We start from the raw sequence: 26811 nt of genomic DNA on the forward strand, positions 1-26811 counted from the left end.
AATTACAATTAAAATAATATCTCATTAATTACGGAACAGTTTAATTCACAGTTCAAGTGTAGAGAGGGAATAAAATAAACGATTGCAGTACAATAGAATACGAACATAATATGAAATTTAAAAGATATAATAAAGATATTTTATTCATTGTCAATATATTTTTATCGCATTAAATTATTTGAAAAAGAAATGTTCTCTTTTAAAGAGAATACAAGGCGAAATTATTTTATTCCATCGATTCAAAACAGCATTGTGCGCGCGTTGGGTAAAGATAGAATAGATCATACTATGCAAAAAGTATCGTATGTTGTTTTTTTTATTGATTTTATTTGATCGAAAGCATACTCGGTTAGCTGTTCCGTAACGTTAGACTTTTTCGCATGTCGCGATGTTGATTTTTGTAACGAGCTTGAAAAATCACTCCCATGGTTCGCTTGAAAAAATTACAAAACCCATCTAACGGTAAGACATAATATCAAGGCCAGTAACGAATAAGATGCGTTTAACGAATTAATCGCTCCGTTGCAAAGATCTCCTAAACAAAGACACATGTAAACTTTTCTATAGTTCCACGTAGTGTAGGCGCATCTCTCTTCGCCGTCATCCGGTCCTCTTTGAAAGCACAGTCTTTGCGTGGCGGTACCGTATTCTGAAAAATACGATCGCTAATATTTTAAGCATAACGCTATCCTATCCATAAAGTGGACACAGCAACGATGCTTTATCTTTGATTACATAGAAAGTAAGATCGATTTCAATATAGAGCGAGATCCTCCTTTCGATTCTAAACAGTTGACTGTTTTCATTCATTTACAATTACAATCAAAATAAAATACATAATTAATTCGATGTTTGCTTCTAAATTATTAAATCATTATTTCTATTTGAATTAACGGTAATAATAATAATGAATGGTACTAACCGTTGTTTAAATTTTGACTCTCGATTATTTTACCGCACCAACCGGATACACAGGGTACCATGTCTACGCCTCTTTCTAACTCAATTTGTGTCGAATTCATCGTAAATGGATCTTTACAGGAGCCCTGCTCTCCTCTTGATCTGCAATGAACGCATCTTCGAAGTGCGTCTAAAGGAAGTAAGAAAATAATAGAGATATATTTTTACATTTTGCTAATTGAACAAATTCTTAAGTCCCTCAGCGAGTAAAATATTTGTCTTGTCTTATTATACGGGATGAGAAGTAAATCGCGCATGTGTACATGTTATGTATCAAACATACAGTAAATAAAAAAGTATTTTCACATATCGCATAAAATGTTCTCATTGTTAGCAATAATAAATAAAGGGTAAAACGCAATTGAGCACGCATCGGTGAATACCATAAAGGATTTGTCACCGTTTAGGTGAAAGTATCGTGCCAGTTTGCGATACTGCAGGTCCCAACTAAGAACCGTATAGATCGACTCACCAATCGTTGTTGGAAGTAAAGTGAAGTATAAAATTGAAAAGAATACGACGATGCACGTCCTCAAATCCATCCTGTCCTGCTATCGATCGTTCTATTTCGTTGCATAAACACGAATTGAGAGATTCACGCGTGGTAATTCACAAAGAACAACGGAAGGTAAAATATCAAGGAGAAACGATCGAGCACAGCCATTTTGAAATTACCCGGTAGACTAACGGACTCACCAGAGAAGACTGCAAGTGCCACGCGGTCCTTCTTTCTTTTCCTTTCACTTGGCTTTTACCTTGACTCGAACACAACAAGTAACACTATTCTATATACAGTGCCAAACCAAACTACATCTTACCATTATATATGAATAATACAATAAACGAATATGATTTTTTTTTACAATTAATTCGTGCAGAAATTCTCTCTCAATTTTTCTAAATAAAAATTTTAAAATAAACATATATATCAAATTAAATTAATCATTCAAATGAAAAGAATATTTTTTTTATATAGAATGCGGCTGCTATGATGATACAACGTTCTTAAACTTACGTACGCGCTCATTTTTAACGTAACATTAATTGCATTTTTTTATTATTTATCCTTTTTTAGCTCCCAAAATGTTTCGAAAAAAAAAAAAAAAAAAAAAAAAAAAAAAAAAAAATTAGCCCACGGTCAATGCTTTCTCGACCAAGTTTTATGACGAAGCTGTAAAAAAAATAATTCGATCTTGGATAGAAATAAATCTGTTGGAAAAATTGACGATAACCGAATCGCTGCGGGAATAGAAAATTAAATAAAAACAATGAAAAATTAAAAAAAAATCCATATTAGAAAGCCTACATTTATTTAACAAAAGAATAAATCCGTTGGAACACGTGTTACCGTTAGACAGTCTCCGGCAAGACTGCTAATGAAAAGAAATTTTGTAAACAATCGTTACCGACTTTTTGTCAAGATCGAACTATGTTTATTCCTACTTCTATCCCTACTTCTATCCTTACGTATTATGTTTACTTTTTTCCCCGAGATGTAAACTATTCGAGACAGATGCAGGTCAGCCGTCATCGTAAGCACATCGGATTCGACGCGAGCCTCCTAAACGGATTATTTCTCTTAATATTTCGATTAATTTTTTACGACTATTTATTTTTTATAATTATTCAACGTTCGCTAGGCAAATTGAGTTCTCTTTCTTTCACCATTTTCTATTCATTTCTTCTCGAATCAAGAGTGGATTTTTTATAAAAAAAAAAAGCCGATTTTTTTTCCACCTAATTTTTATTTAACATTTAAACTAATTATTTATTAATTATGCGTGTTATAGCTTGAATTTTTGTCGTCGTTGGCGATGAGAGACTAATGAAAATCTGCGTTAAACGGTTGATTAATTGTCGATAAATTTATTTATATTACAACGAATCTTTATTAACAATCGAGGGCAATTAGCAGAAATACATTATAAACTAAAGACAAAAAAATTATAATAGTATTAATTATATTACTACTTATTATTTTTTATTCCTTACTATCCACATCGGATATTATAGGCACGCTTTCTTTATTCTTATTTTCCTTCCAATAATGTTCTTCTTTTTTACGCGTATCATTCTTTTCTAGATATACCACTTTGAAGGTATCCTTTCGTTTGCATGTAATTATCAATCCGGTACAATAACAAAAAGAAGTTAATAATAATATAAATCCAAGATAGCCCATGTGACGCAAAAGAGCTATAACGATGCAAATAACAAGACAAATTATTAAATGAAAGTTATAAGAAAGAATATCGTTATTCTACCTAATGTCCAAAATTTCGATTTAGAGACAACAATGATCTTCATTTGCATCATATTGACATTATCGACGTAACACGTATAATTACCTTCTTCTTCTTTTGTAATATCTATTATATATAATTATTATTGCATATATTAAATAATTAATAAATTGAAGTATATGTTTTTGGAAAGAAAATAACACCAATTATGTAGAGCGTTGAAAATGTATCAATCATCATTCGAGCTTCGAGATCCGTTTTGCGAAAAGATCTACTAACGCCTTGCTTTAAAACAATCGAATCCTTTTTCCAGACTATATGAGATTGCTGGTCTGATCTACATTTATCAATCGAAACAAATTATTGTTTTTGAATACCACTGGACCTCGCTATAATTCTATGAGTTGTAAAATTATTTTTCTTATTTTGTTAAAATAACATTTTAACACTTCATTATAACATATATTATCAAAAACTCGTTTATAATATCGAACGTTCATAAATAATAAATTTAAATTCATTGTAGCAATAGGAAATTTGTAATTTTTAAAAATGACTTTTTTACAGCCCATAAGTAGTCTTGTAACGAGGTCCGACGGTATATATAACAAAACTGTAACATACTCTGGACAAGAAATAGCAAAATGAGCACCCTCTGAGAACACATATTGTTTTCTATATTTAAATTTTTTCCCCTTTTTCTTTTTTTTTACTTTAGTACAATTCTTACATGCCTCCTCCAAAACAAATTCAGGCAAATATCTAACAGCACTACTGACAATAGGAAAATCTTCTTGAAGAAGTATAGATCTATATAACATGCGCATAATCTTTTAGGTTTTATTTTAATTTGTATTATATCAAGATAAAGTAAGTATTCTTACTTGCAAGGAAGCATAGGGGTTTTATTAAAAAATTTTACGATTTCAGTTGTATGATCCAATGTAACGGTCTATAAAATTATTAATAAGTAATTACCGCCTTATTTATATACATATTTTCAGAATTTCATAAAAATAACATTTTATATGTGCTTTTATATTATTCATCATTTCTAATGAATATTATTGTTACAGTTTACTTTATCAAATTGACGCTTCAATCTACAATATCCTCTACGGGTTCTAATTCCCACATTACGTATACATTTTTCGCATTGACTCCAAGGTCCCCATTCAGAAATTACTTCTAGAATGATGCCGTGCTGTCGTAAATATACAAGATCAATCATTTTAGATACCTAAAACAAAGTATGATATAAATTCATACTATTAACGGTATCTAAAATATTTGATACTTTCTTATTTAATCGTATATTATAATTAAAATTCATACAGCAAAGCGCGTAGTCACAGATAATAAATTTATCACACGATATTCTTCCCATTTTGTAATATTGCCTGTTTCGATAAAAGTATCTCTTTGATCTTTAAGTATTGCTAAAATATCACTTTCTATGTTATTATTTAACACTTTGAATCAATGAAATTAATTAAGAAAAGGATTAATAGATTAAATTTAATAATATTACGCTCTATTCTATAATTAAATTTGTATTCTTCGTCTTGGCCTTCTTGTCCATGACATCGATAAATTCCGGCATCTGTTTTCTCAATATTCTTTATAACTAATGAAAGATCTAATGTCGCATAAATTCTATTATACGATACATTGTTGTCCATCCCTATCTCTACTTCTTTTTCTGGTAAAGTTTGTAACCGATCTTGATAATACCATATTTTTGGTTGTATTTCTTCATTATCATTACTAAAATATGTCCCGTTGTATGATTATCAAATTTTTCATACTAACATTGTACATTTTTATTAATTACTATTTATTACTTTTGAATACAAATATTAACACGTCTCACCAATATCGGCACAGTAACTTTACCATCGCATTAATTTCAACACTCGCAAGCAAGTATTCATCGCTATCTTCGGAGGTAATCAATCTATCCTTTTCACGGCAATATACATTTTCGTCTATATTAATTGATAAAATGTTACTCGTATATAGAAAAACAATAAATGATATATAAAATATCATAATTAAATCATCCTGTAAGAATATTTTCTACGAGGAATCACCTAACCTTAAAAATATTAAAATTCGATGGACTTTGACAAAAGTATTCTAAATAAATAACTTACACTCTAACGTTGTATACACTAAGGGTGGCCAACTATTTCTATCTAATGAAATCTTGACATTTGACACACGTTAAAAAACACGATGCACAACTATGATGAACTGTCATTTTTATAAATCACGACTAACAATAAGTGACGTTTGCGCGTGATCTCCTCTCGGCTATGATCGATTAAAAATCGCTTCGCGATCGATCGATCGATCGATAGATAGTCATTGAATATTTGTAAATGATTAAAACGTCTCTGTGTGTTCGACCAATAAATTTTAATTATAAAGACAATAAAGTGGCACCACTGTTTAACATTTTATAGAAATATATAATGAAAACTTATATCTAATGATTAATTATTGTCTAATTACTGACAATATCGATCTCATGAAATCATAACATCAGTAAAATACATTCAGTATGAATAAGAAAAAACCAAAAAATTATCTCTTATTATATTCTTAATTAATTGCCGAACTTTGATGTTTTCTAAACAAAATACACGCGTGAAAAGCACTTCCGGAAACATTCGACAAATGTAATTTAGCGAGTTGCAAAGATTTTATTTGTACAAATATTACCTTATAAGTAAATGTACAAATATCTATTTGTGATCAACACAAATTTGACTCTACGTATATACTTTAAAAATCTACATGATTTAATTAAACCCAAATACATGATTACAAATCTAATGCGACAATCTAAATAGAAAGATAATAGTAAGTTATGATTTTTTAAAATCTGCGCGGCATTATTAAAGCGTATTATTGAAAAGTATTTTTTATCAAAGATACAATGTGTTTATTTGTATCTTTCATGAATTTTAAAGTATCTATTCTAATAGAGTTATTATTTGTGCATAAATATATAATCTTACCTAGATGTGCTTTCTTTATTTAATAACACTATAAACGATTCGTATGCGCTAGTTACAACGTAGACTTTATGACTTAAATGCAATCCCATAATGCATTAGTATATCAAAATGGCGGACACGATTGAAAGTAAGTATAACTCAAATAAATTTTGATCAAATTCAAAGCGTAAAAGGTGTTTCTACTTATTAAAACAACGATATAAAAAACACCAAATTATCTGTTTCTTTTTAATAATAGGATAAGGTATTAGATTGATTGCAGACAAACTATTACCCAACGTTTAAGTTACGGTTGAGACGACCTGGTTTAAAATTTCAAAAATGACCAATGCATAATTGAAGCGGGACGACAAGATATTCATAAAGCGATATTAGATTTAACCTTTAGAATTTTTTCTAATACTCGATATTGTTACGCTTTCACTTAGAAACATGTATTATTATTTTCATAAAACTAAAAATCTAAATGGCGCAACAAGTGAGAATAATCATTACAAAATTCGTTGCAAGTTTGGTTATGTTAGTATTTTGAAGTTAAGATATAATGATTTAGGTCCGTTAAAGGCGGAAGAATTTACGTAAGACAGAATGTGCCTAGTCAATTAATATTTTAGTATACTTACACCTTATGTGATACATAATTGTATTATATTTTGTAATCGAAGGTAAATTATGTATTTTAATGATTTTGATACATACAGACATATAAAATAATATAAAATTTAAATTATTAATATACTTCTTTGAAATTTTTCTTTCATTTTAATATAATATATGTTATCAATCTCTTATGAATATGACATTATCTAATAAGTGAAATTCAGTAAGGAATTTTAATGAAAATGTGAATTTATACTAATAGTTTTGCTTGCAGTGTAAATAAATTAAACAATAAAATTTAATTATCAAAAAAAATAAATCAATATAATGAATCTTTTTTAGATGAATCGGCTGAAACGTTACTATCTATTAAAAATGGAGGATATCCTACAGTGGATGAAATTAAAACCGAGATAGAAGATGACGATTTAATGGATCTTGATGATCAACCAATGTTAAATAATTCAATGGATTCGCATATGGATATAGAAGAATCCGAGCCAATACCTGAACTTGGACCTGCAGCGTTAGGTCTTCAGCGGGTAGGCACTCAACCACCACCTAAACCCAATCCGCCTACTCAACCGGTCCAAGTTTTAAACCGTAGAGGAATGCCAGCCAGAATTAGGAAAAAGAATAAATTATTTTATGATGATATTTTAGTTAATCATCCACATCATAGGTACATTGTTGTTATACGCTAAAATTTAGAAATTATTTGAAATATGGTATTTTAAATTTTGAATATCTTATAGGATCAAGAAGGATCCTTCTAGTACAGATGTTAAGCAATCCCCCAAAAAAATAATTCGTCCATCGCCAGCAAAAAAACAGAATAGAATAACTAACGAGCCCAAGAAAATTAATAGCAATATTTCACATCTTCCTAATGTGATGACAACGGTAAAACAAGAAAAAGAACATGACAAATCTATGCAACCTCCTTCACCTGATAGGAAGATTGGACAAAAGATTGGAATGAGATTAAGAAATTTGCTAAAATTGCCCAAAGCACATAAATGGGTTTGTTATGAATGGTTTTATAGTAATATCGATAAGTAAGTGTTATTATAATATTATCGATCTGTATTATCGATTATCGATTGTCGGATTCGTGGAAAATTTGGGCCGTTGGGTTGATTGAACCAGGACTCGAACTTCGATCTACTGTTTTAATATCCCCTTGAACTATTCAGTCTAACTCAGCGGCACAATTTGTTCACGAATCGTACATTAGTATGTTGTATATTATCTTATTTCTAATATTTCTAATATTTCTAATATTTTTTTTATACAGAACTTTATTTGAAGGAGATAATGATTTCATGATATGTTTAAAAGAATCATTTCCACAATTGAAAACACGTAAACTGACACGTGTTGAATGGTGCAAAATCAGAAGAATGATGGGTAAACCACGTAGATGTTCACAATCATTTTTTGAAGAAGAGAGAAAAGAACTAGAAAGAAAACGTCAAAAAATAAGAATGTTACAACAAAGAAAAACTGCAGATATAAACAGTTTCAAAGATTTACCACCAGAAATACCACTTCAATTAGTTATAGGTACAAAAGTAACGGCAAGGTTACGAAAACCACAGGATGGATTATTTACTGGTAGTATAGATGCGGTAGATACAAGTAATAATACTTATAGAATTACATTTGAGAGAGCTGGTCTCGGAACTCATAGTGTTCCTGACTATGAAGTATTGGTAAGTTTTAATTAAATCTTTCATAAGAATATCATTGAAACATCTTTTCATATAATAATATAATATTAATAAATATATTTTATAGTCAAACGAACCACCAGAAACCATTAGCGTTGCTTCGTTTGCTCAAAAATTTCGTCCAAGACACGTGCAATATGTACCTTCACCACCATACGCAATGAAATTATTGTCTCCGCGTTTAAACAATGATCCATTAATATCTAATGCATCTGTATCTGCACCAAAGAAATCTCATATTGGTGGTACTATGAATGGCTACCCGGTAAAGCTGCTCGAGTATATGGTAAAAGTAAATAAAATATTAGGAGCTAAAAAATTGAAAATTAAGAAATTAAAAGATATGAATAGTGAAGCGGAAAAACGACGATCGTTTGGGGAAACTTTTTCTCAAGATTTCGAAAGAAGATATGCAGGGTACGCAAAATATAATCATTAATTATATTATACTCACTATATTATATATATATATATATATCTTATAAATGATAACTTTTCAGAATTATAGTTGAATTGGAAAAAATGAATACAGCTTTACAAGAATACTTAAGTGATATACAAGAACTCTGTCAAGAAATAGCTCCTGAACCTAGTGTTGCAGCAATGTTAGCACCATCTCATCTTCGAGAAAAATGTAAACAGGAAGCAGCGGATATGGTTGCTAGAAATAATATGATTCATGATAAAGAACCTGGAAAAATGAATCAATTAGTAACAGATCTAACAGCTCTTATGTTACAAGTAAAGGTAATGCAATAATGTGTAGTAAATTTTACATTCAGATTCAAAAATTCATTTTGATTCTAAATAATTATATGTATTTTTTTCAGAGTTTATCTGATTCTGATAGAAATGCTTATGAATTAAAAGTACTTCAAGGTACCATGGAGCAAATAAGATCTAAACTTAGTCCACAAAATCAACAAGTTTTTCAAAATTGTGTGGAAATTCACATGCAACATATTCAATTAGGATTAGGACAAGTGGGTGCTTTAACACCCTTTATGGCCCAAAGAGCTTAACATACGTGAAACCATATAATTCATTTATTGAATTCACAATCCCTAACGGAACAAGTGATATGCACAATGTGCTCTATAGTTTATAAAAAAACATTTATTTTAACACTGTTTAATATAATAGAATATAATGGTACTTTTGCTCATTAAGATTCTTTAAAAAAATACAAGATATATATATATATACACATAAAATTAAGTCTAATGATATATTTTCTGTATATACAATTTCACAAATAATGCATTCACCATTTATTGTAGATTTCATTTTATAATACAACAAATAATTGAGAGTAAATATAAGTAGATAAATATTGTTTAAAAATATAAAATTTAAATTAGAATAAATTTTATAATATACATAGAAAATTGGTTTTTACAATATATATTTTACAATAACAGCAAGTAAAAATAATGATGTAAAATAAAAGTAAAAATTATATGTTGAAAATATTCTTTTATAAACTTCAATATGTAACCTACATCTTTATTTTACAACATGAAGAGATAAAGAAGAACGCGTCGAAAATTGATTTCGTTGTATAAATTGAAATTCTTCTTAATATTTTACAATTGTTTATAAAAATGTAGTAATATTGTTTGTATATTTGTTGTTACAAATAACTATGTCATATATTAACAAATTTATTTTATCATTTAGCATTATTACAAGAACGTTATACTAATAATTTTCATGATTAAATATTAAGTAAGTATAGATCATTAATGGCAAATCAAATGCTTTTTCTTTCTTTTACTATATAGATTAATTTTATAAATGGGAATTTTATTTTTATTTTCATATATATACTGAATAAAAAGAGAATTGTTTAAATGATATAGTAAATCAATCGCAATTTTTGTTATTTTGAACAAAATATGGAAAAAATAAATAGAGATTATTGTAAAAAAGAAATAGTATTTATTCTTTTTATAATTTATATTCAATTTTTACTAGAAGTGATCATATGGTATATGAAACATGTTTTCTATGTCGTATGTGAGAAAATTCCATAGCGTGCTATTCATCAAAAGACATATTTAACAACATCACTTTCGATATAATAAAAAATTATACTCATACATTATGATCATTTTTTAATAGCTAAAGAAATGTATTAGTTTCAATAAGCATAATTGTCGTATATACTGGAAAGTACAGAATTGAAAAAAGAAATTATTTATTTTAATTAAAATAATAAGAATACCTAAATGTGTTTTAAAAATTTTAAAAATTTCAACTAAGTAATTACAAAAAATTGTAAAAGACTATAGTATTTATAGAAAGAGAGAGAGAGAGAGAGAGAAATCTATTTTTTAAATGATATACCGCATTTTTAATACGTTATTCTGCTATTTCTTTTTTAAGAAAAATGAACTGCAAATACTATTACAATTTCTAAAGACTTTTCCGTAATGTTTTTTCAAAAAAACAAATTTATCATTAGAGTCTCACAAAATATCAAATATATTACCCATGATAATATGTGATAAGTTTCCAATGATACTATGTATTATAATATGAGTCCCATAATAAATGTTACATCTTCATTAATCTTATTTTACAATCTTTATATGTAATCATATAAATACTTGCTAATGGCATCTTTTTCTCATAAAAGGTAGTAACATAACATAGCAAAACTATAAGATGATGCAACAATTAACACATTTATGTTTTAATTTCAAGTTGTTGTCTACGATATTACATTTGTTGCAACATATTTCATACCGCCTTTTTAATTATTTTATTATGCTTTTTTTGGAGTCAAATATAGTACCTAGATATTTTATTTGTAATTTATTTTTTATGTTTATCTAAAGTTTCTAATAAAACATCTGCTTCTTCACTAGTTTTCACTCTTAACAAAACCGGCGTAGGTGGAGGTTGAGAATCCGGCAGACAAACCAACATGATGGTATTTTTATTCATACGTTGCGTTGGAATACTTTCGGTTAATAAAGTATTTAATAATAAATTTCCCAATGAATTTTCTGCTCGTACTATTAACTGCGTCTTTCCATTTGGCGTTGGTTTTAAAAATAATGTTCCTATTCCTCTATCACTAAAACTTCCGTCTTTTTTAATAAACACCTTACATCTGAAAATATAATAACAAAATAGATGTAAATTTAAATGTTTTTATAGGAATATTAAAATTATCTAATAGTATAATATAATTTACCTTTGTTCGAAAATTGCTCCTTCTTCGGTAACTGGTTTAAAATCCGGTTTTGGAGGTTCCTCAGGATCGTCATCTTTAGATTGATTTTCAGATTGGTTTTCATTATCTTGTGGTTTTGCGACTTGAGCACCAAAAAAAAATGGTTTTGTACTAAAATGTAATAGTTATTTTAAATATAAATATCAAATATTTCAGAAGAAAAAAAGGAAATACTTTTATAAAAGAATAGCAGATAATTACTTTCCAAAACTAAAACCAGCAGATGGGCTAGTAGTCGTAGAATTTTGACCGAAACTAAACGTAGCCGAATTAGAGGATGTAAATGTAAAACCACTGCCTATTTTGTCAGATTTAGATTCATTATTATCTTTAACTTCTGAACTTGCAGTTGGCTTATTTAATAGTAAATTTTTTTCAGGGCTTGACTTGTCAAATATACTTTTACTAGATGTCTTTGTCTCTACATTACCAAAAATTGGTTTTTGTACATTAGTAAGTTGTTCCGTGTTATTGAAAATAGATTTTGGAGTTTCTGATGTTTGGTCTGTGTTACCAAATATCGATTTAGCATTTATTCTGACATTTCCAAAGATTGATTTTTCTGGTTTCCAATCTGATAATCCAGAAAAAGATTTTTTACTTGTACCTTCCGCAGTATTGTCATTTTCTTTCTTATTGCTATTATCTTTGCTATCATTTTTACTAGTACTGTCCATTTCAGATGAAGTTTGTTCATCCTGTTTAGATTTCTTAGGTTCATTTCCGTATTTTAATTCTATTTCATTTAAGTAATTAGCATAATCATTAAATATAGGTGTTAAAATACAAAATGGATTTTTATCTACGTGTGTTTTAATCCACTGCGCCACACTTTCATTTAATCCTTTTAATTGAGAAAAGTATTCTGAAGATTTTTTAGAAACTTTTTCATTTTCTTGTTCCGGCTGATCTTTATCTTTTTCAGGTAATGGTGGTTTGACTTGTTGGGCATTTTCCGTCTTACTAGTTCCATTTTCAGAGTTTTTATTAGATTCATTATTTGTGTTTGATGTTGATGAAGATATCGATTGAAAAGTATTACTCGAAGAGGCTAAAAAACTGAATGGAGATGACGAACTCGTCGTAGTTGCAGTTTTAAAACCTGTAAATCCACCAAATGCACTTTTGCTAGCTTCCTGAAATATATCAAATATTCTTGCAATTAAAAATGATTATTATTTAATTATTGCAAATAGAAAATATTCAACAAAAATGTATTACATCTCTAGGGTTTAGTCTACGCCTAGCTGCTTTAATTACTCTTTTCTGAAGAACTTCATCCGAAGCCTTTGTAAATGTTCCTGCATCTTCAGGTTCATTTTCTTCATTCCAGTTATCATGATTTAATTCTGTAGTCGCCGTACGTTTACTAGCCATCTCTAATGTTTGTAATTAAAAGTTACAAATTGTCATATATTATCTCTACCACACTTACAATAAATTAATTATATATAAATATAAATTTTTCAAATAATATTATTATATATTTAAATAGAAAATCATAATAATAATATAAACTTACAATTTATTTTTAAATAATATATTATTTTGTTATTATGTGTGTGAGTGACTACAATATTGTCAATATTCAAGAGGTTATAAATGAAAATGAAGAGCAAATAAGGAGTATAAATTTATTTAAAAATATCTGGAAACATGATAAATTAAAAATGAAAATGATAAAGGACAAAATAATCTATTTAATTTATTTCATTTATTAATACTTTTTAAGTTAAATTTATGATGCTGATCTAATAACCTTAAAACGCTCGAAATATTGATCTTTTTAAAGAAATATACTATACATTATTAACGTAAAATCGAAACTTACTCTTATAAAAAATCAAATATAACTATCAATAATGATTTATAAAACAACTATAAAGATATAATGTTTACAGCATTCCAGTGTTTAAACTAATCCACCACACACCGATACTTTATACTGTGAGAATGTTTGTCTGGGATCACAATCATAAGATGCGGAATGAATCGTCAGGCCAGAGACGAAAGATCCAGTAAAAACGAAATTTTGTAAGGAATATATATATCTATATATATATATATATATTATATCTGAGATATTTTAAGGCTAAAGTTAAACTTAATTCAATCAATAATACTAAAAATATGCAAATAAAGTATTTTCTGAAGGAAATAATAACAATGTTAATTGTATATGCTATAATATATATTTAAAAGATAAAAAAACATGATACAAAAATTGAACGGATTAGTAGTCTTATTATAAATTAATTTTATTTTATAGAACGTTGCTTTTCTTATAAATACAAATTTAAAATTGTACGAATATATATATATGTTCTTAATATCACAAGTGAGAATGATAACATAACGTGCTTTAGATTCGTACGAAAGTATATATATATATATCTATATACATTTATAGACTTTTCATTCCATAATCATAACACCCTATATACAAAATTTCAAATTTGTTAAGTGTACAAAAAAAACGCATATAAATAATTGAAATTTTTCAAAAGTATAGAGACGTTAACCCCTTTTAAGTGCGTAGATTCAACGATAAGAATCGATAAAGTTGAAAAAATTCTCATAAATCGATAAGAACATCTTATTATTGCCAGAAGTGGCAACAAAGTCATTTTGATTCGTCCATCGAAGAAACCGGAAAGTCGAGTCAATTTTCGAATCTCGATTCGCGTGAGAAAGCGAAGGAAGGTAGGTAAATTGGCGCGAAAATCAGTTAGGGATAGTGATCTATGTGTAATGTCGGTGATGTACCGAAGATTTGTTTCCTTCTTTTTAGTGAAAATATGTAAAAGAAAGGATGGACGGAAGGAGGGAGGGAAGGGAGGAAGTATGGGGCGCTGGAAGCGTTCGGTACGTCACTGCGCGCGCGTCGAGAGTGGTGGCAGCACGTACGTTCGCTGACGGACGAAGGAGGCGGTTTTCGGTGTCGGTGGTGTCGGTGGTGTCGGTGGTGTCTGTATCCCCTGTACCCCGTTGTCGTGCTCGTGCTCGTGCTAGTGCTCGCGCTAGTGCTCGTGCCTAGTGTCCCACCGACTTACATTACGCTCTCATTGCGGAAGGGCAACAACGCGATTAACGAGAAGGTGCTGCGCGCGAGAGAGAACACTAATAAACTTGTATTCTTTCATCGCGATCTGAATTTCCATTTTGTTTATTCGTGCCTTTGAAAAAGTGTCATTCGTGAAAAGTTAAGTCAAAAGTAATAAAACGATCGAAAGATCTGCTCGTCCGCGCCTCGCTCCTGGCTCCTTGTATCGCTAGCGGTGTGGTACTTTAGTGTACTGTCGACGACGGTGGTAGTAGTAGTAGTGTTTGGTGGTGCTGCTGCTGCTGCTGCTGCTGTTGTTGCTCCTAGTAGTGGCGGTGATGGCATAGCGGTGGTAGTAGCAGTGCATGCTGCTAGTGTTCGTTCGTACATCGCGGCTCTCGTCGATTTGGCCGCTGGGAGGGGGGAGGAGGAGGCTCCCCATCCTCCCCTTCTCTCGCTCGCGCTACTACGGTTATCCTGTATATACTTTTGGATGCGAAAAACGCGCATACCTGCACCATCAACGAGCATGGAGATACCTAAGACGGTGCAAGAAGAAATAAACACTGTGCAAAACAAGATGAAGAATGCCATACGTGATCATACGGTGAGAAAATCCCGATAATAATCTGTGTCAATCAGTTATCGTAGACGTGGGTAAAAGAACTTAAGACGATCGGATCGAAACTTTTTGTCTATTTCTATTTTTATTCCTCTTTGTCTCTTTACCGGTTCGTTTTTTTATTTTTCTTTCTTTTTTTATTTGCCGTACGAAGATGTAAGTAAAAATACGTAACGATCGTCGTTTTTCTATCTCTAGCAATCGTTCACGCCGCGATCGACTTTTTGAAGACTCGAAACGCGTACGCGATAGAAAGAGAATTTCAAAACAAAGTACAATCGAACGACATTAAATCTCGTCGATTTAAATTTTGTCCGGCTCTGTGTAGAAAACGAGCGGACGAGCGAGCGGACGAACGAGCAAATGCGTGCATTTATTAAAAGTCATATTAATGTAGCAACACTAGTGTATAGCCTAGTGCCTCTTTTCTTTTTGTTTCGCGCTCACGCTCGCTCTCGCACACATACCATATCTGCTCCCCCCTTCACCTCTCTTTTCGTTTCCTCCTCGCTCGCGTCTTTCCGTTCGCGCGCGTCTTTACCCTTCCCTCTTCCTCTTTTTCCCCTCTTTTCTCCGTTCTTCCAATTGTTTCATATCCATGTCCCCGTAGCAAATTTTGCATAAATATTGAAACGTCGCGTCGAAATATATACCCCTGAGTAAAAGATTAAGGAAAAAGGACTCGATCGGCGACGTTCAGTTATGTTCGAAATTTCGAACGAAGATTTCGGATAGTAGGAGCGCATGCGCAGTAAAGTAAAGCAAGCGTGCGTGCCGTCAAGCGGGGGTTACAAGAAATGCTGTTGCTCTGCTCTTGCAAATCACGCCGTTTAAGAGATTCTTCGATCGAAAGTTCCGCATTCGTTTTCTCGTCATAATAGACGAATCAACGATTCACACGCGTGCATATATATATGTGTATATATATGCACGCGTATATATATCACCTCGGATCGAGTTTCGAAGGAGAAAATTCGTTCGATGTGTCTTTCGATGAAAAGGGAAATGTAGTATCATAGAAACAATCGTCCTTGCTTTTTCACCGGTAACAACCTTCTTCTTAGCAAAGACGGACGAAGAAAAAAGTTTCCGTCTCTTCGTCACTTTCCTCAAATTCTTCCTTCCGTTGAAGCAGTCGTCGCGCGAAACGTCTTAAGTCAACGAATTAAAATGGCCTCGAAGGATCGATTCTTTATACGTATATAAAACCGTTCGAATTTGCAGGAATGTAAAATAGAATAAGAGGACTAATTGAAACGCGTATTCTCGTCCGCTTGTCATTTACACTTATATATACGTATATATAGTAGAGGTAGTCGAGACGAGCCAAGCTCTTTCGTCCCTGCGCATACTTGAGAAGACAATCGCTCGTATTTCTCAGTTGTTTCGTGCTCCTAACGGATAGAATTGCTCGCGTGATTATCTTTATACAATAATTCAAACTTTTAATGTCTAAAGAAGAAAGGGGAAAGTAGTTAAATACGATGCGCAATTATCCACTTTTTTCGAAACTCTTTCTTACATATCGATCGATCTTTACGAACAGAATTAACTTATGAATATTTCATGGAATATTTCGTCATTATTAATATAAATATTAATTTATTCCTTAAAGCGGTTCTTTATTGATTCTCGATTATGAAATTGTATAATATATTAAATGTAAAAATGAAATAATTTCTTTTTAGTTTTTCACGATGAAAAGTATGTCGTTTACGTTCGTCGCGTTAGATGCACGCGAATCGCTCGAAGCGTCTTTCCTTTTTTTTGCGAATTAAAGGAAAACACATTTCAAGTTAAATAAAACTCTTTCTTTATTCTTTTCCCCTTGTATATATCGACTACAAATATTCTCGTTTATTCGATATCGCTACCATCGATACTATTCTGTTATTTAAGAAAAAGACTATTGAATGTTTTGAAGAAATTGAAAAGATAACTCGCGCGATCATCGCGTATTCGAAGAATTTATAGTTTACGCTTAATATTTCATTAGTCGATAATAAATTCTCTTATTCGATTTTTAAGTATGTCGATCCATGATTAGTTGAAATTATATAAACAGAAGTCAATCGTTGCCCATAATTACTGTTCCGCAATGAAAATTATGAATATTTATATACTTGCGTAATGTTATATTTTATACAGTACCGATAATAGATCGTATCAACTTTTAGAATATGAATAGTTTCGTGTGTATAAAAGAAGTATATATGTGTTTTTTTGTAAATACGCGAAGTGCATTATAGATCGTTTAGATAATCAGTATTACGAATTTTAATAAACTACATCGCTTTTTTAATGGTAATGTTAATTACAGCGAGAGTACGTAAAATTATATTCTTCTATCTACGGTTATCGTCGTGAATTATGAAGGACCTACGTTAAACCCTGCTCAAAGTGTTGAGAAAAATAGGTTAGACGCGTCTAAATGCGGATGGAGAAACGAGAAGTATGTATTGTTATAGTCTTTCGGACTTTTTCCTACACGTTTACTACCACCAGTAACTCGAGAATGAAACACGATGAGGGTGAGAAAGGAAGACTGTGTCGCTAAACGTATATGCTTATATACGCGCGTCATAAAAGTTTCAGGAAAAAATGGCGAATGATTGTTGCAAACAACCAAGAAATTGAGAGCTCCCTCGTAGATATTAATATTTTTCACTTTAGAAAATTGTGGAAAATAATGAAGTTCTACTTTCTAAATTCTTGGCATAGACTACATTTTTCTATAACATTTGTGACAATTTATTACCGATGTCAAAACGATACTTTATTTAATACTTTAAAAGGTTTAAGTATATCGTAAGTTGTCAAGATTTTAAATATATTCCATTATGCCATTAAATATGGCAAAGAATTCATTTTATTCATTTTACGATTATTATTTTATCTGCGCGAAACATGTATATAATTTATCGAACGATTTACGTGGAATGTTATAAAAAAATGTAATATACGCGAATACTTTTATTCGACGCTATACGTATGTACGTTTTTTAATATTTATTTCGAAGCAATCATTAAAAAAACGGATAGGAATTCGTAATAATGCGTTGAATTTTGTATCTATATTGAATTCTTTATTGAATTTTTACTGACATGCCTATTTTTCTTATAAATTCCAGATATACTTTGGCAAATTGAAAGATGATCCAAACGTAAGTAGTTTTTTTTTATCTTTTTAAATATTTTCATATATATATTTCATTATATTCTTGACTTTATCAGAAATCACGGAAAAGTATTAATAGGAGGTATTTCTTTTGTAGAATACTATTATTCGCGGACGAATACAGGACATCCATTGGCACATCATCTCCCTGGATAAAAGTCAGGTAAGTTTGGAACATTTCGATCAATTATTTCTTTTCTTTTCTCGAAAGAGAAGAAAATGTTTTGGCGATTAAACATGGTCGACCGAAAACAAAAGAAAATAATGTAAAGAGTTACACTTGATCCATTTACAAATTAATTTGAATTCGTGTCACGAGCGAGAAAATATATCGTTCATTTTCAATTATACTCAAAATATCGAGGTATAATATTTAGGTAGTTGTTTGTCGCGCGGGGAATGCGTATGGAACAACGCAAACTTGTGGATCAATTTTGTCTTTTTTTTCGCGGTGATGAACTACGGACGAAATGAGTACTAGCAACAGGGATGGGGATGGAATGGGAAGCTGAAACGAGTACGACGACGACGACGACGACGACGACGACGACAGAAAGGAAGCAAGCAACTATAAGTAGGGGAGAAACCGAGTCGGAGGATGAGAAAAGAGAGAGGAGCCTCCCAATCGATAAAATATCTCGCGCAATATCGTTTTACGCTTTTTCTTTTCTATCTCTTTTCATCCCTTTTTCTTCTTTTTTCTTTTTTTTTTCAGGAGACTAAAGCGCATGCATTTTTCTCTTCCCATCAAGTGAAATTGAAAGACTTTTCTAGAAATAACGCGTAAACTTTGTATCCCATTTTATTGTTGCGATCTATTTTTCTTCGGTTTATTTTTTCTTTTTTTTTTTTTTTTACAAGGACCTCCGATGATTTGATATAATGTACGATGATCGTTTGAATAAAAAACTAATTTGTCTTTTATATAACAGTTTGCGGTTTTTTTTCGTTTACAGAAACAAGTCTTAGAGCGATTGCGCAAAGATGTCGAGGCATTCAATGCGCAAAATGCGAATGGGCCAAAAGTTTCCCTAGCATCGTTGCTCGGCTTGAACAATAACAATAATCATATCACGAATAATAATGATAAGAAAAGTAGCAAGGTGGTGGGAAACAACGCCAACAATCTCGATGTTAAAATATCGAAAGATGATTACGAGGACACGGTGCGCAACAGCGACGTACCTTCCCCCTCGCAAGAGAACTCAACTTCCAAGTTAGTCAAAATTGATGATACCTTCATTTCTGACCTTTTACACAATTTATGGATGCATGCATGTACTTACGAGGTATTTTCCCAGAGATCGATCGAGCTCGGTGGAGACGATATCAGGAGGCGAGGATGACGTTATTGAAGTCTCCATGGATGAAAATTCAAACGAGACGCAAGAGGAGCTCGATGACAAGGATTTCAAAAGCGATGTTAACGAAAAGATAACGTTTTTATCAAATTTAAACCTGATCACCAATGCGAGATGTTCCGAGTTACAGAACAAAAGGGTAGAAAGGAAACGACGTAGCACGGCTAATCCGCAGTTTGTGTATTCCAATTTTGAAACTCCGATGGTACTATTATTATTTCCTATAAGAAAGTTCTTGTCACGATAGAAATTCGGCTAAAGTCAACAAATTTGATGATAAATTTTGTTAGCTTATCGCGAGACGGCCTATTTTTGAAAAGAATTTATCTAAGATTAAGTTGCTTCCTAATTGAACTCGCGCGTTAACAATTGTTGTTGCATTTGTACGTTGTTTATAGAAAAGGAAGAGATGCACGTATTTGCAATCTGGTGGAAGCGCACCACAGACGCGACAAACGACAGCTCGCATGAACGGACCATCACCGCCTCCAGTTAGTAAGACAGCCTTACCGAAATCTACTTCGCTGCCTTCGAAAACAACGATAGGAAAATCTCTCATACCCTTGCAAAAGTCAATGACGAGACCAAACATTCTTAGGAACGCATCGGAAAATAAAGTCTATTCAGGAAAGGGCAAGATCGAAAATGGTTCGAATTCCATGCCGTTACCGATCGTTCCTACGAAAACGATCCAATCAGCTGGTAGTAGAACTGTCCATATACCAGGATTACCTTCGTGTTTAACGATAGAGAGGATCGAAAATGATTCGATTGTTTGTATAAGGTGTAGAAATCCAGGTCAGTGTCGCATGTTAGAAAAAAAAGTTCTACATACGTATTATAAATTAGTCGTCAAGGATTTTTGTTTATTTCATAAACTATAATTATTTTTTCTTTGCACTGCAAGAGATTAAGAAACTATAAGAAATGTCAAATTTCTTTGAAGATTATTCTTTCGTGATGTTCTCTTTGAAATATCTCGTGTACCGTATTAATTGAATTAATGCTAGGATTAAACTGGCGATCATTTGCAGGTACTTTAACGGTTTGCGAGAATTGTTCGGCCAACTATCATGTATCCTGTCATTCCGTCTCACCGGCACCCCCAAGAATTTGTCCGAAGTGTGCGTTCGTTGAGGATGACGAAGAAGAGGAGGAGGAGGAAGACGCAGTTGTCCAGGAAGCCGAAGAGGAAGACGAAGGGGAGGAATTTAATGGAAGGGAATCCTGCAATAAGGAGGAAGAGCTCGGTAAATCGTCCTCGATGCCATTGATGATTTCTTCCTCTCTAATGTCGTGCGTGTGATTGACAAAAAAGTTCTTGTTTTCTGCAGACTAGCTTCTGCGAACGTTCGCGATACGCTTTTCTCGCCTCGTGACATTATCGTCTTTCCTCCTCCTCAAAAAAGAGAAAGAGACCAAATAAATATATACGTATATATATCTATATCTATATATATATATATGTAAAGAAAAATATACATATATATATGGAAGAATGAATAGCTTTTGACCATTTCCATAATTTTACGATGCAATGATTTTCAAACTAGTTCTACGCGAACGTATAATAATCGCGCGTATCTTTTTCCTCGGATAGACAAAATGAAAGTGGAAATAAATGGGAGGCGCAAGTTAAAAACTAAATGCAGGAATTCAAAAGTTAGAGTGACATATAAACATTTGTGCTTAGCGCGAGATGCATTATACGTCGCTCGAAAGCGGTGGGAGAATTTGTGTAACATGGCTCCACCACTTTTAGATTTAACGTTCGACGAGGTATCGCAGCGTTGCCGCAGACTCTAATGAACATAAGTGCACGCAGTGAATGAATAAGCGCGAGATGGCAGCCTGTCGCAAGAAGCGTCAGCGTGAGTCGAGGATCGGCTCCTTGAGAATACGGCAAGCAGAATTTGCAATTAAGAAGAACTTTTTGGTCGATCGTCGTCAATAGGGCACCCAAAACAAGTATATTGAACGCGAAATATCTTGCAGAGGAGAAAGAGAGAGAAAGATATGAGCTGCGCGAGCGAAACTCGGATCTAAGATTGCAGGTTTACGAGTTGGAAAAACGCTCGCAACTACTTGGCCAGTCACTCGAGGTTCGTTTAGTGGCCTGCATAGAACCAAACAAAAAGCAGTTTAATCGACTTATACTTTCGTTTGGAATGCCCTTAAGTTCGTTCGAACCGTTCGTTCGGATGTTTATCTCGTTGTTGGCTCTTTCGTTAATTTTCTTTTTTCCTCGTTAACAACGAAAAATCCGCTAAGTAATTCACGTTTGTTTTTCTTAGTTCCCCTTTCGTTCGCATTTTATATTATCATTTATTTACGTACAGTTAGACATTTATATCTTTATGTTATAGCATGTTAGTATACGTGAATTTGACATATTCATCGATATTTTTGTCCAATCAATTTTGAACAAGGTAGTTTTTAACTAAACGTTGCTAATCGATCAGATAGTTCAATATTTTCGATTGATTGAGTTCGACGTTACCGTTTCGTAGTTGTTTATTTTGCAAATCTTCTTCAGATTATTTTATTTTCATGATTTTATTCAATCCGTAAGCTTTCATAGAGAATGAAGATTGTTTGCTTATTTAGACAAATATTTATTTGAATAAAAAGAAAGAAAAAAAAAAAGAAATTTCATAACATGCATAATAAGCAAATTTATGTACACGATGTTACTACATATTCTAATATCGCGAATTAAATAGCGAGTTTGTAAACGTGTTAACGTCCGCCAATTGTCGTTAAAAACAATTATTATCTATACGTCGCAAAGTGAGTACAAATTTTGTTTTGATCATTACTCGAGCTATGCACCAAAGCATGCGTGTCATTTATATAAACGTTTTTATAGAAAAGTAGGTTACCTTATTTTCCTATTATATCTTCTAAGCAAAGAAATAAAGATAGAAAAATAATCGTATTCGAGTGATTATTCTTTGAATGATAATTATTTTGTTTTCTCTTTATCCTTCAGCTACAACATCGTACGCGTCAGGAACTGTTAGGAAAGCAGGAGCGGACACAGAAATCCATAAAACGTCTTGTGGACTTTATAAAGCTGATGCAACTTCGAAAAGACACGTGCTCGCCTCCGCGCTCGGAATCGGACAGCTTCCATCCTCGACCTTTCTCATCCCAATCGCCCCGAGTAATGTCGCCGCCACCGCCGCAAACCACGAGTACTCGACAATCGGTACAACAATCGCATCAAGAACCGACATCGAGCAATCAGAAAGCAATAACTGCAACGGTAACGGTAGTGGCCGATCCTATTCTTCGATCGTCCTCAACCATTTGCCACAGTCAAACATCAGCTACGTGCAATCAGAGTCCCAGTTGCCATATACCTACCAGTTGCCAATCGGTAACAACGTCCAATCAGAAAAGCATCAGTCATACCTCATCCTTAAGAAGATCAAAGAACCGATCGGAAGGTCCGGCCAGCAGCAGCAGCAGCAACAACTTGCCACCATTGGAACTCAACCAGAAGGGCAGAGTATTTCAACGTTCTTCGACTCCCAACAGCCAACCACGTCTCAGTACGACTCACACGTTCACTCCGAGGTCACCTTCACCACCTACCCTTCCGTCTACCTTGAAAAGCAACTCTCCGAGCCGATCAACCGAGGTCGTAGTAAAAAAACAAATCGGGCAGTACCAGGGCTCAATCGCATCATCGATTCCGAAGAATTCTCCATTACTACCGGCGACCATCCGATGGAACGATCGGTCTGCAACGGCAAGAAGCCCAGAGCCAGCAGACAATCGAGAATCAAACTCGGTATCAATCATTTACGACCAACAACGAGAAACAAGAGATTACTCTTACCCACATACGACAGTGGCGCAATATCAACCGAACAGTTACCATTGTCAAACAATGCCAACGCAAAAGAGACATTTCTCGGTAATTGGTCAAAGAATCGAATACGACCAGGAGGAGGTGGGTTGTTCAACTCTTTCTTCTCGAGCTACGACCCCTCCTCCAGTGTCATCGCCGACGATACCACCATTGTCCTCTCGCGAACCACCTGTAATACAAACGACAAAGATCGCACAGACGTGTACCAACAATCGTATCGCAAAACTGACCGTTTCGAATCAATCGAACACCCAAACGAACACCAGCGCGGGACCATCTCAAAGTTCTTCGAACACGTGAAATTGGAAGAAGCGCATATATCAGCGCCACTTAGAGCAAAGCTAGCGTGCAAGAGCACGAAGAACATCCAGATCGACGAAGAGCTCGATCGACTTCATCGACAGGATAAAGATGACCAAAAGAATTTTTGCAAAAGTTCCAATAACGAATATCCTCGCGAACAAGAAGAAGAAGAAGAAGAAGAACGAGTGGGACCAAGGGCCGAAGACGATTCCCGATCTAAAACTCCCGAATATGCTGAATTCGTGAACGAAAAATCATGTTCGAGGATGACAACGAAAAGTAATGCCGATGATGGGAACTTAACACCTAAAGAAGCAATATCGAACGTAAAAGAAAATGATCAGATCTTGTATTCGAAGAAAGATTTCTCTGAGACGTCATTTTCACAGTCCCAAACCGCACAAGTTAATCCCGATGACGAGGTATCAGTTCCTGATGATAAGGCTGACGTCGAGAGACAAGACTTACACGGTGGCCGATCGTCGTCCAGCACTCCTGACAGTGACGTTTCGGATAAAACTTCGATCACTGAGGAAGGACGATCCTCCATAAAAGAACTCGATGAAGATCTAGGCATTAGCACCGTTTCTCTAGAAAGTATGCGCGTTTTGGAACAATTTGAGTCTGCCATGCTGGAGGCCGATTGTAGTAAGACCGCCACTTGTTAGAACTTCATTTGGATAAACGAACCTGACTCAGTTGCTTACATTATTCGTAGTGCTTTATTTTTTAGTTATTTTTCTTCTTTAACGAATCAAACTCTCGAAACAAAAAGTATGCTACGTTAAGGATTATATTCCTGGTCTCGTCCTGACATTAGCATAATAAGTGAGTTTGGCAGTAGCAGTATTTTTCTATTGATTTTCCTATATATTTTAAACATATATCATTCGAATTAAAACAATAATGATCGTCATGAGAAGAAAGTGAACAAAATTGAAACAGAAGACAAAATTCACTAGTATCTCGGGGTTCTTTTTAATCTATTTTACACATTCTTATTTTTGTATTTTTATTTATTTATGAATAATACCGATATTTCTTTGAACGATGTATTGCGAACAGTTGTCTTTTCTTTTTTTTTTTTACAGATAAAATTTCATGTAAATTCTGTATGCATCCGTCTAATGCGATAAATGTTCTCTTGTTATTTTGTGCGGTACGTTCCTAATTACGACTTCACGCGTATTTCCCATGAAATCAACTAAAAATTTAAAGAATTCGCATATCGTGCAGTGAATAAAATGTATGTTGTTATATTCAGTGTGAAGTGTTTTAAAAAAGAATGGAAATAAGAGAAGCCTAATTTAAGACAAATTTAGCCATATTACCATACTGCCTTATTAGTTTTTCGAATAAGGTATTTTTTATCAATAGTTACCGCATACAAACCCAAGAGAAACGCACGACATATTGCGCTCATTTTTGTGGGTTTATGATTATAATCAAAACTTACTACTATTGCCGCTGCAAGTAGATATTTAAGAGTGTGAATATGAACAAACGAGTAAAAAGTGTAGTACATAAAAATATATTCTTATGCCTGGTTAGTTAACGATTAAATACGTATCGAATGTCATTTTTCATTTATATTATTATTACAATTATTATACAAATGCTTTCTGATAGTTTCCGTTACGACGATTCTTTTATTATTATTAACCATCAAAGGTTTCTTTTCAAATTGTGAACTAAATACATTCATTACTTCTTGTTCACAGGGTATGTTGATCTGTTATGAGTTGTATTTTTGTACCGTCGATCATTTTTAAATCTGCATATTATATCATTTATACAATAATGATTGCAAGCATGATTTTATAAGAATAATTACGTATTCGATAGACTCTTTGAAAATCTATGCTAGCGTTCTTTTTTTTTCGTTTTATTCTCACGTTGATTAAGTTGATTTCACATGATATGATTATCTACTGTATACAATTACACAAGAAATTGTTATGTGATGTAGGCGACAAGATTCAAAATGAAATTCGTATTTTTATGAATAAACCGATTTAAACTCAACACAGAATCTAATATATGATAATACCCAGGTATTCATTTATACAATTAATTTATAATCCTTGCATATAGCATTCCTGGACATTCATTCATTTGACATTTTATGTACCAATTTCAAATGATAACCATTATAAATTTCTATAGTTTATTTTTCCTGTCGTAATAATTATAAGTGCGAATATCACGTTAGTCAGAATTACTTTTACTTGCATAATGGGTCATATATACTGAATCAATTATTATAAGGAAAGGCTCATCTTTCCTTCATATTGCATATGTAAATCATATGAGAATATGTATGCAATATAATTAAATAAGGTATGTAAAGTTCATTTTCTAAATAGTCAACCAACAATCATGACGGGAAATCTCTGTATATAATGTAACGGTCAAAAAATGATTTGCCAAGTAATATCTTGATAAACAAGTTAAGGTATGTAATTAACGAGACAATAGAAACTTATTTTTTAAATTTGCATTATATATAGATTTAGAAGGAATATGAATAATAAAATAACTCGATCCTTTTAAAAATATACATATAAATTTTATGTGATAGCATTCACAAATATATATAAATATAATGTACTCGTGAT

General features: G+C 32.5%; 5 protein-coding genes across 10 annotated transcripts; 2 read left to right on the forward strand and 3 right to left on the reverse strand.

The window, feature by feature from the left end:
- Nucleotides 1–300: 300 nt before the first annotated feature.
- Nucleotides 301–5543, reverse strand: LOC122517228. 2 transcript variants are annotated; one of them, XM_043635668.1, is made up of 3 exons: nucleotides 5360–5543; nucleotides 923–1062; nucleotides 301–649 (listed from the first exon to the last, which is right to left on the reverse strand). In XM_043635668.1, exons 2-3 carry the CDS (start codon nucleotides 1020–1022, stop codon nucleotides 444–446), a joined length of 306 nt encoding a protein of 101 aa, XP_043491603.1. In that variant the 5' UTR covers nucleotides 1023–1062; nucleotides 5360–5543; the 3' UTR covers nucleotides 301–443. The 2 variants fall into 2 exon arrangements, 1 of the variants encoding a protein (XP_043491603.1); XR_006303744.1 differs by lacking the exon at nucleotides 301–649 and having other exon boundaries at nucleotides 1002–1090.
- On the reverse strand, nucleotides 2811–4991 carry LOC122517229. The gene is made up of 8 exons (XM_043635669.1): nucleotides 4735–4991; nucleotides 4539–4642; nucleotides 4285–4443; nucleotides 4088–4155; nucleotides 3828–4013; nucleotides 3407–3540; nucleotides 3225–3329; nucleotides 2811–3156 (listed from the first exon to the last, which is right to left on the reverse strand). Exons 1-8 carry the CDS (start codon nucleotides 4883–4885, stop codon nucleotides 2942–2944), a joined length of 1122 nt encoding a protein of 373 aa, XP_043491604.1. The 5' UTR covers nucleotides 4886–4991; the 3' UTR covers nucleotides 2811–2941.
- Nucleotides 5544–6306: 763 nt separating the features above from the next.
- LOC122517226 (protein lin-9 homolog) lies at nucleotides 6307–9725 on the forward strand. Of its 3 annotated transcripts, none has more exons than XM_043635662.1 (7): nucleotides 6307–6356; nucleotides 7172–7511; nucleotides 7585–7887; nucleotides 8127–8544; nucleotides 8630–8979; nucleotides 9063–9309; nucleotides 9393–9725. In XM_043635662.1, exons 1-7 carry the CDS (start codon nucleotides 6338–6340, stop codon nucleotides 9582–9584), a joined length of 1869 nt encoding a protein of 622 aa, XP_043491597.1. In that variant the 5' UTR covers nucleotides 6307–6337; the 3' UTR covers nucleotides 9585–9725. The 3 variants fall into 3 exon arrangements, with proteins under 3 accessions (XP_043491597.1, XP_043491599.1, XP_043491598.1); XM_043635664.1 differs by lacking the exon at nucleotides 6307–6356 and adding an exon at nucleotides 6371–6473; XM_043635663.1 differs by lacking the exon at nucleotides 6307–6356 and adding an exon at nucleotides 6372–6894.
- A 1303-nt stretch (nucleotides 9726–11028) lies between these two features.
- Nucleotides 11029–14729, reverse strand: LOC122517231 (nuclear pore complex protein Nup50). 2 transcript variants are annotated; one of them, XM_043635673.1, is made up of 5 exons: nucleotides 14714–14729; nucleotides 13028–13185; nucleotides 12008–12942; nucleotides 11768–11917; nucleotides 11029–11683 (listed from the first exon to the last, which is right to left on the reverse strand). In XM_043635673.1, the coding sequence occupies exons 2-5, from the start codon at nucleotides 13181–13183 to the stop codon at nucleotides 11383–11385; spliced, it is 1542 nt and encodes a 513-aa protein (XP_043491608.1). In that variant the 5' UTR covers nucleotides 13184–13185; nucleotides 14714–14729; the 3' UTR covers nucleotides 11029–11382. The 2 variants fall into 2 exon arrangements, with proteins under 2 accessions (XP_043491608.1, XP_043491607.1); XM_043635672.1 differs by lacking the exon at nucleotides 14714–14729 and adding an exon at nucleotides 13638–13834.
- A 345-nt stretch (nucleotides 14730–15074) lies between these two features.
- On the forward strand, nucleotides 15075–24899 carry LOC122517230 (PH domain-containing protein DDB_G0287875-like). 2 transcript variants are annotated; one of them, XM_043635671.1, is made up of 9 exons: nucleotides 15075–15456; nucleotides 18603–18635; nucleotides 18747–18812; nucleotides 19606–19865; nucleotides 19951–20215; nucleotides 20409–20808; nucleotides 21045–21260; nucleotides 22006–22112; nucleotides 23003–24357. In XM_043635671.1, the coding sequence occupies exons 1-9, from the start codon at nucleotides 15343–15345 to the stop codon at nucleotides 24188–24190; spliced, it is 2649 nt and encodes an 882-aa protein (XP_043491606.1). In that variant the 5' UTR covers nucleotides 15075–15342; the 3' UTR covers nucleotides 24191–24357. The 2 variants fall into 2 exon arrangements, with proteins under 2 accessions (XP_043491606.1, XP_043491605.1); XM_043635670.1 differs by lacking the exon at nucleotides 22006–22112 and having other exon boundaries at nucleotides 23003–24899.
- Nucleotides 24900–26811: the final 1912 nt, after the last annotated feature.

Source organism: Polistes fuscatus, unplaced genomic scaffold (genome assembly GCF_010416935.1).
Source record: "Polistes fuscatus isolate 324 unplaced genomic scaffold, CU_Pfus_HIC Scaffold2, whole genome shotgun sequence".
NCBI lineage: Eukaryota > Metazoa > Arthropoda > Insecta > Hymenoptera > Vespidae > Polistes > Polistes fuscatus.

Bases quoted from the DNA above. Each gene is read 5' to 3' on its own strand.
- LOC122517226 (XM_043635662.1), top strand. The intron at 8,980-9,062 runs GTACGCAAAATA...ATAACTTTTCAG, and splicing joins TTCGAAAGAAGATATGCAGG to AATTATAGTTGAATTGGAAA. The intron at 9,310-9,392 runs GTAATGCAATAA...TATTTTTTTCAG, and splicing joins CTCTTATGTTACAAGTAAAG to AGTTTATCTGATTCTGATAG.
- LOC122517229 (XM_043635669.1), bottom strand. From the start codon at position 4,885: ATGGACAACAATGTATCGTATAATAGAATTTATGCGACATTAGATCTT. The intron at 4,156-4,284 runs GTAAACTGTAAC...ATAATTTTATAG, and splicing joins TGAAGCGTCAATTTGATAAA to ACCGTTACATTGGATCATAC. The intron at 3,157-3,224 runs GTAGAATAACGA...GCATCGTTATAG, and splicing joins ATCGAAATTTTGGACATTAG to CTCTTTTGCGTCACATGGGC.
- LOC122517228 (XM_043635668.1), bottom strand. From the start codon at position 1,022: ATGAATTCGACACAAATTGAGTTAGAAAGAGGCGTAGACATGGTACCC. The intron at 650-922 runs GTTAGTACCATT...CGTATTTTTCAG, and splicing joins GAGTCAAAATTTAAACAACG to AATACGGTACCGCCACGCAA.
- LOC122517231 (XM_043635673.1), bottom strand. From the start codon at position 13,183: ATGGCTAGTAAACGTACGGCGACTACAGAATTAAATCATGATAACTGG. The intron at 11,918-12,007 runs GTAATTATCTGC...ATTACATTTTAG, and splicing joins GCTGGTTTTAGTTTTGGAAA to TACAAAACCATTTTTTTTTG. The intron at 11,684-11,767 runs GTAAATTATATT...TTATATTTTCAG, and splicing joins GGAGCAATTTTCGAACAAAG to ATGTAAGGTGTTTATTAAAA.
- LOC122517230 (XM_043635670.1), top strand. From the start codon at position 15,343: ATGCGAAAAACGCGCATACCTGCACCATCAACGAGCATGGAGATACCT. The intron at 20,216-20,408 runs GTACTATTATTA...CGTTGTTTATAG, and splicing joins CCAATTTTGAAACTCCGATG to AAAAGGAAGAGATGCACGTA. The intron at 21,261-23,002 runs GTAAATCGTCCT...TTTATCCTTCAG, and splicing joins CAATAAGGAGGAAGAGCTCG to CTACAACATCGTACGCGTCA.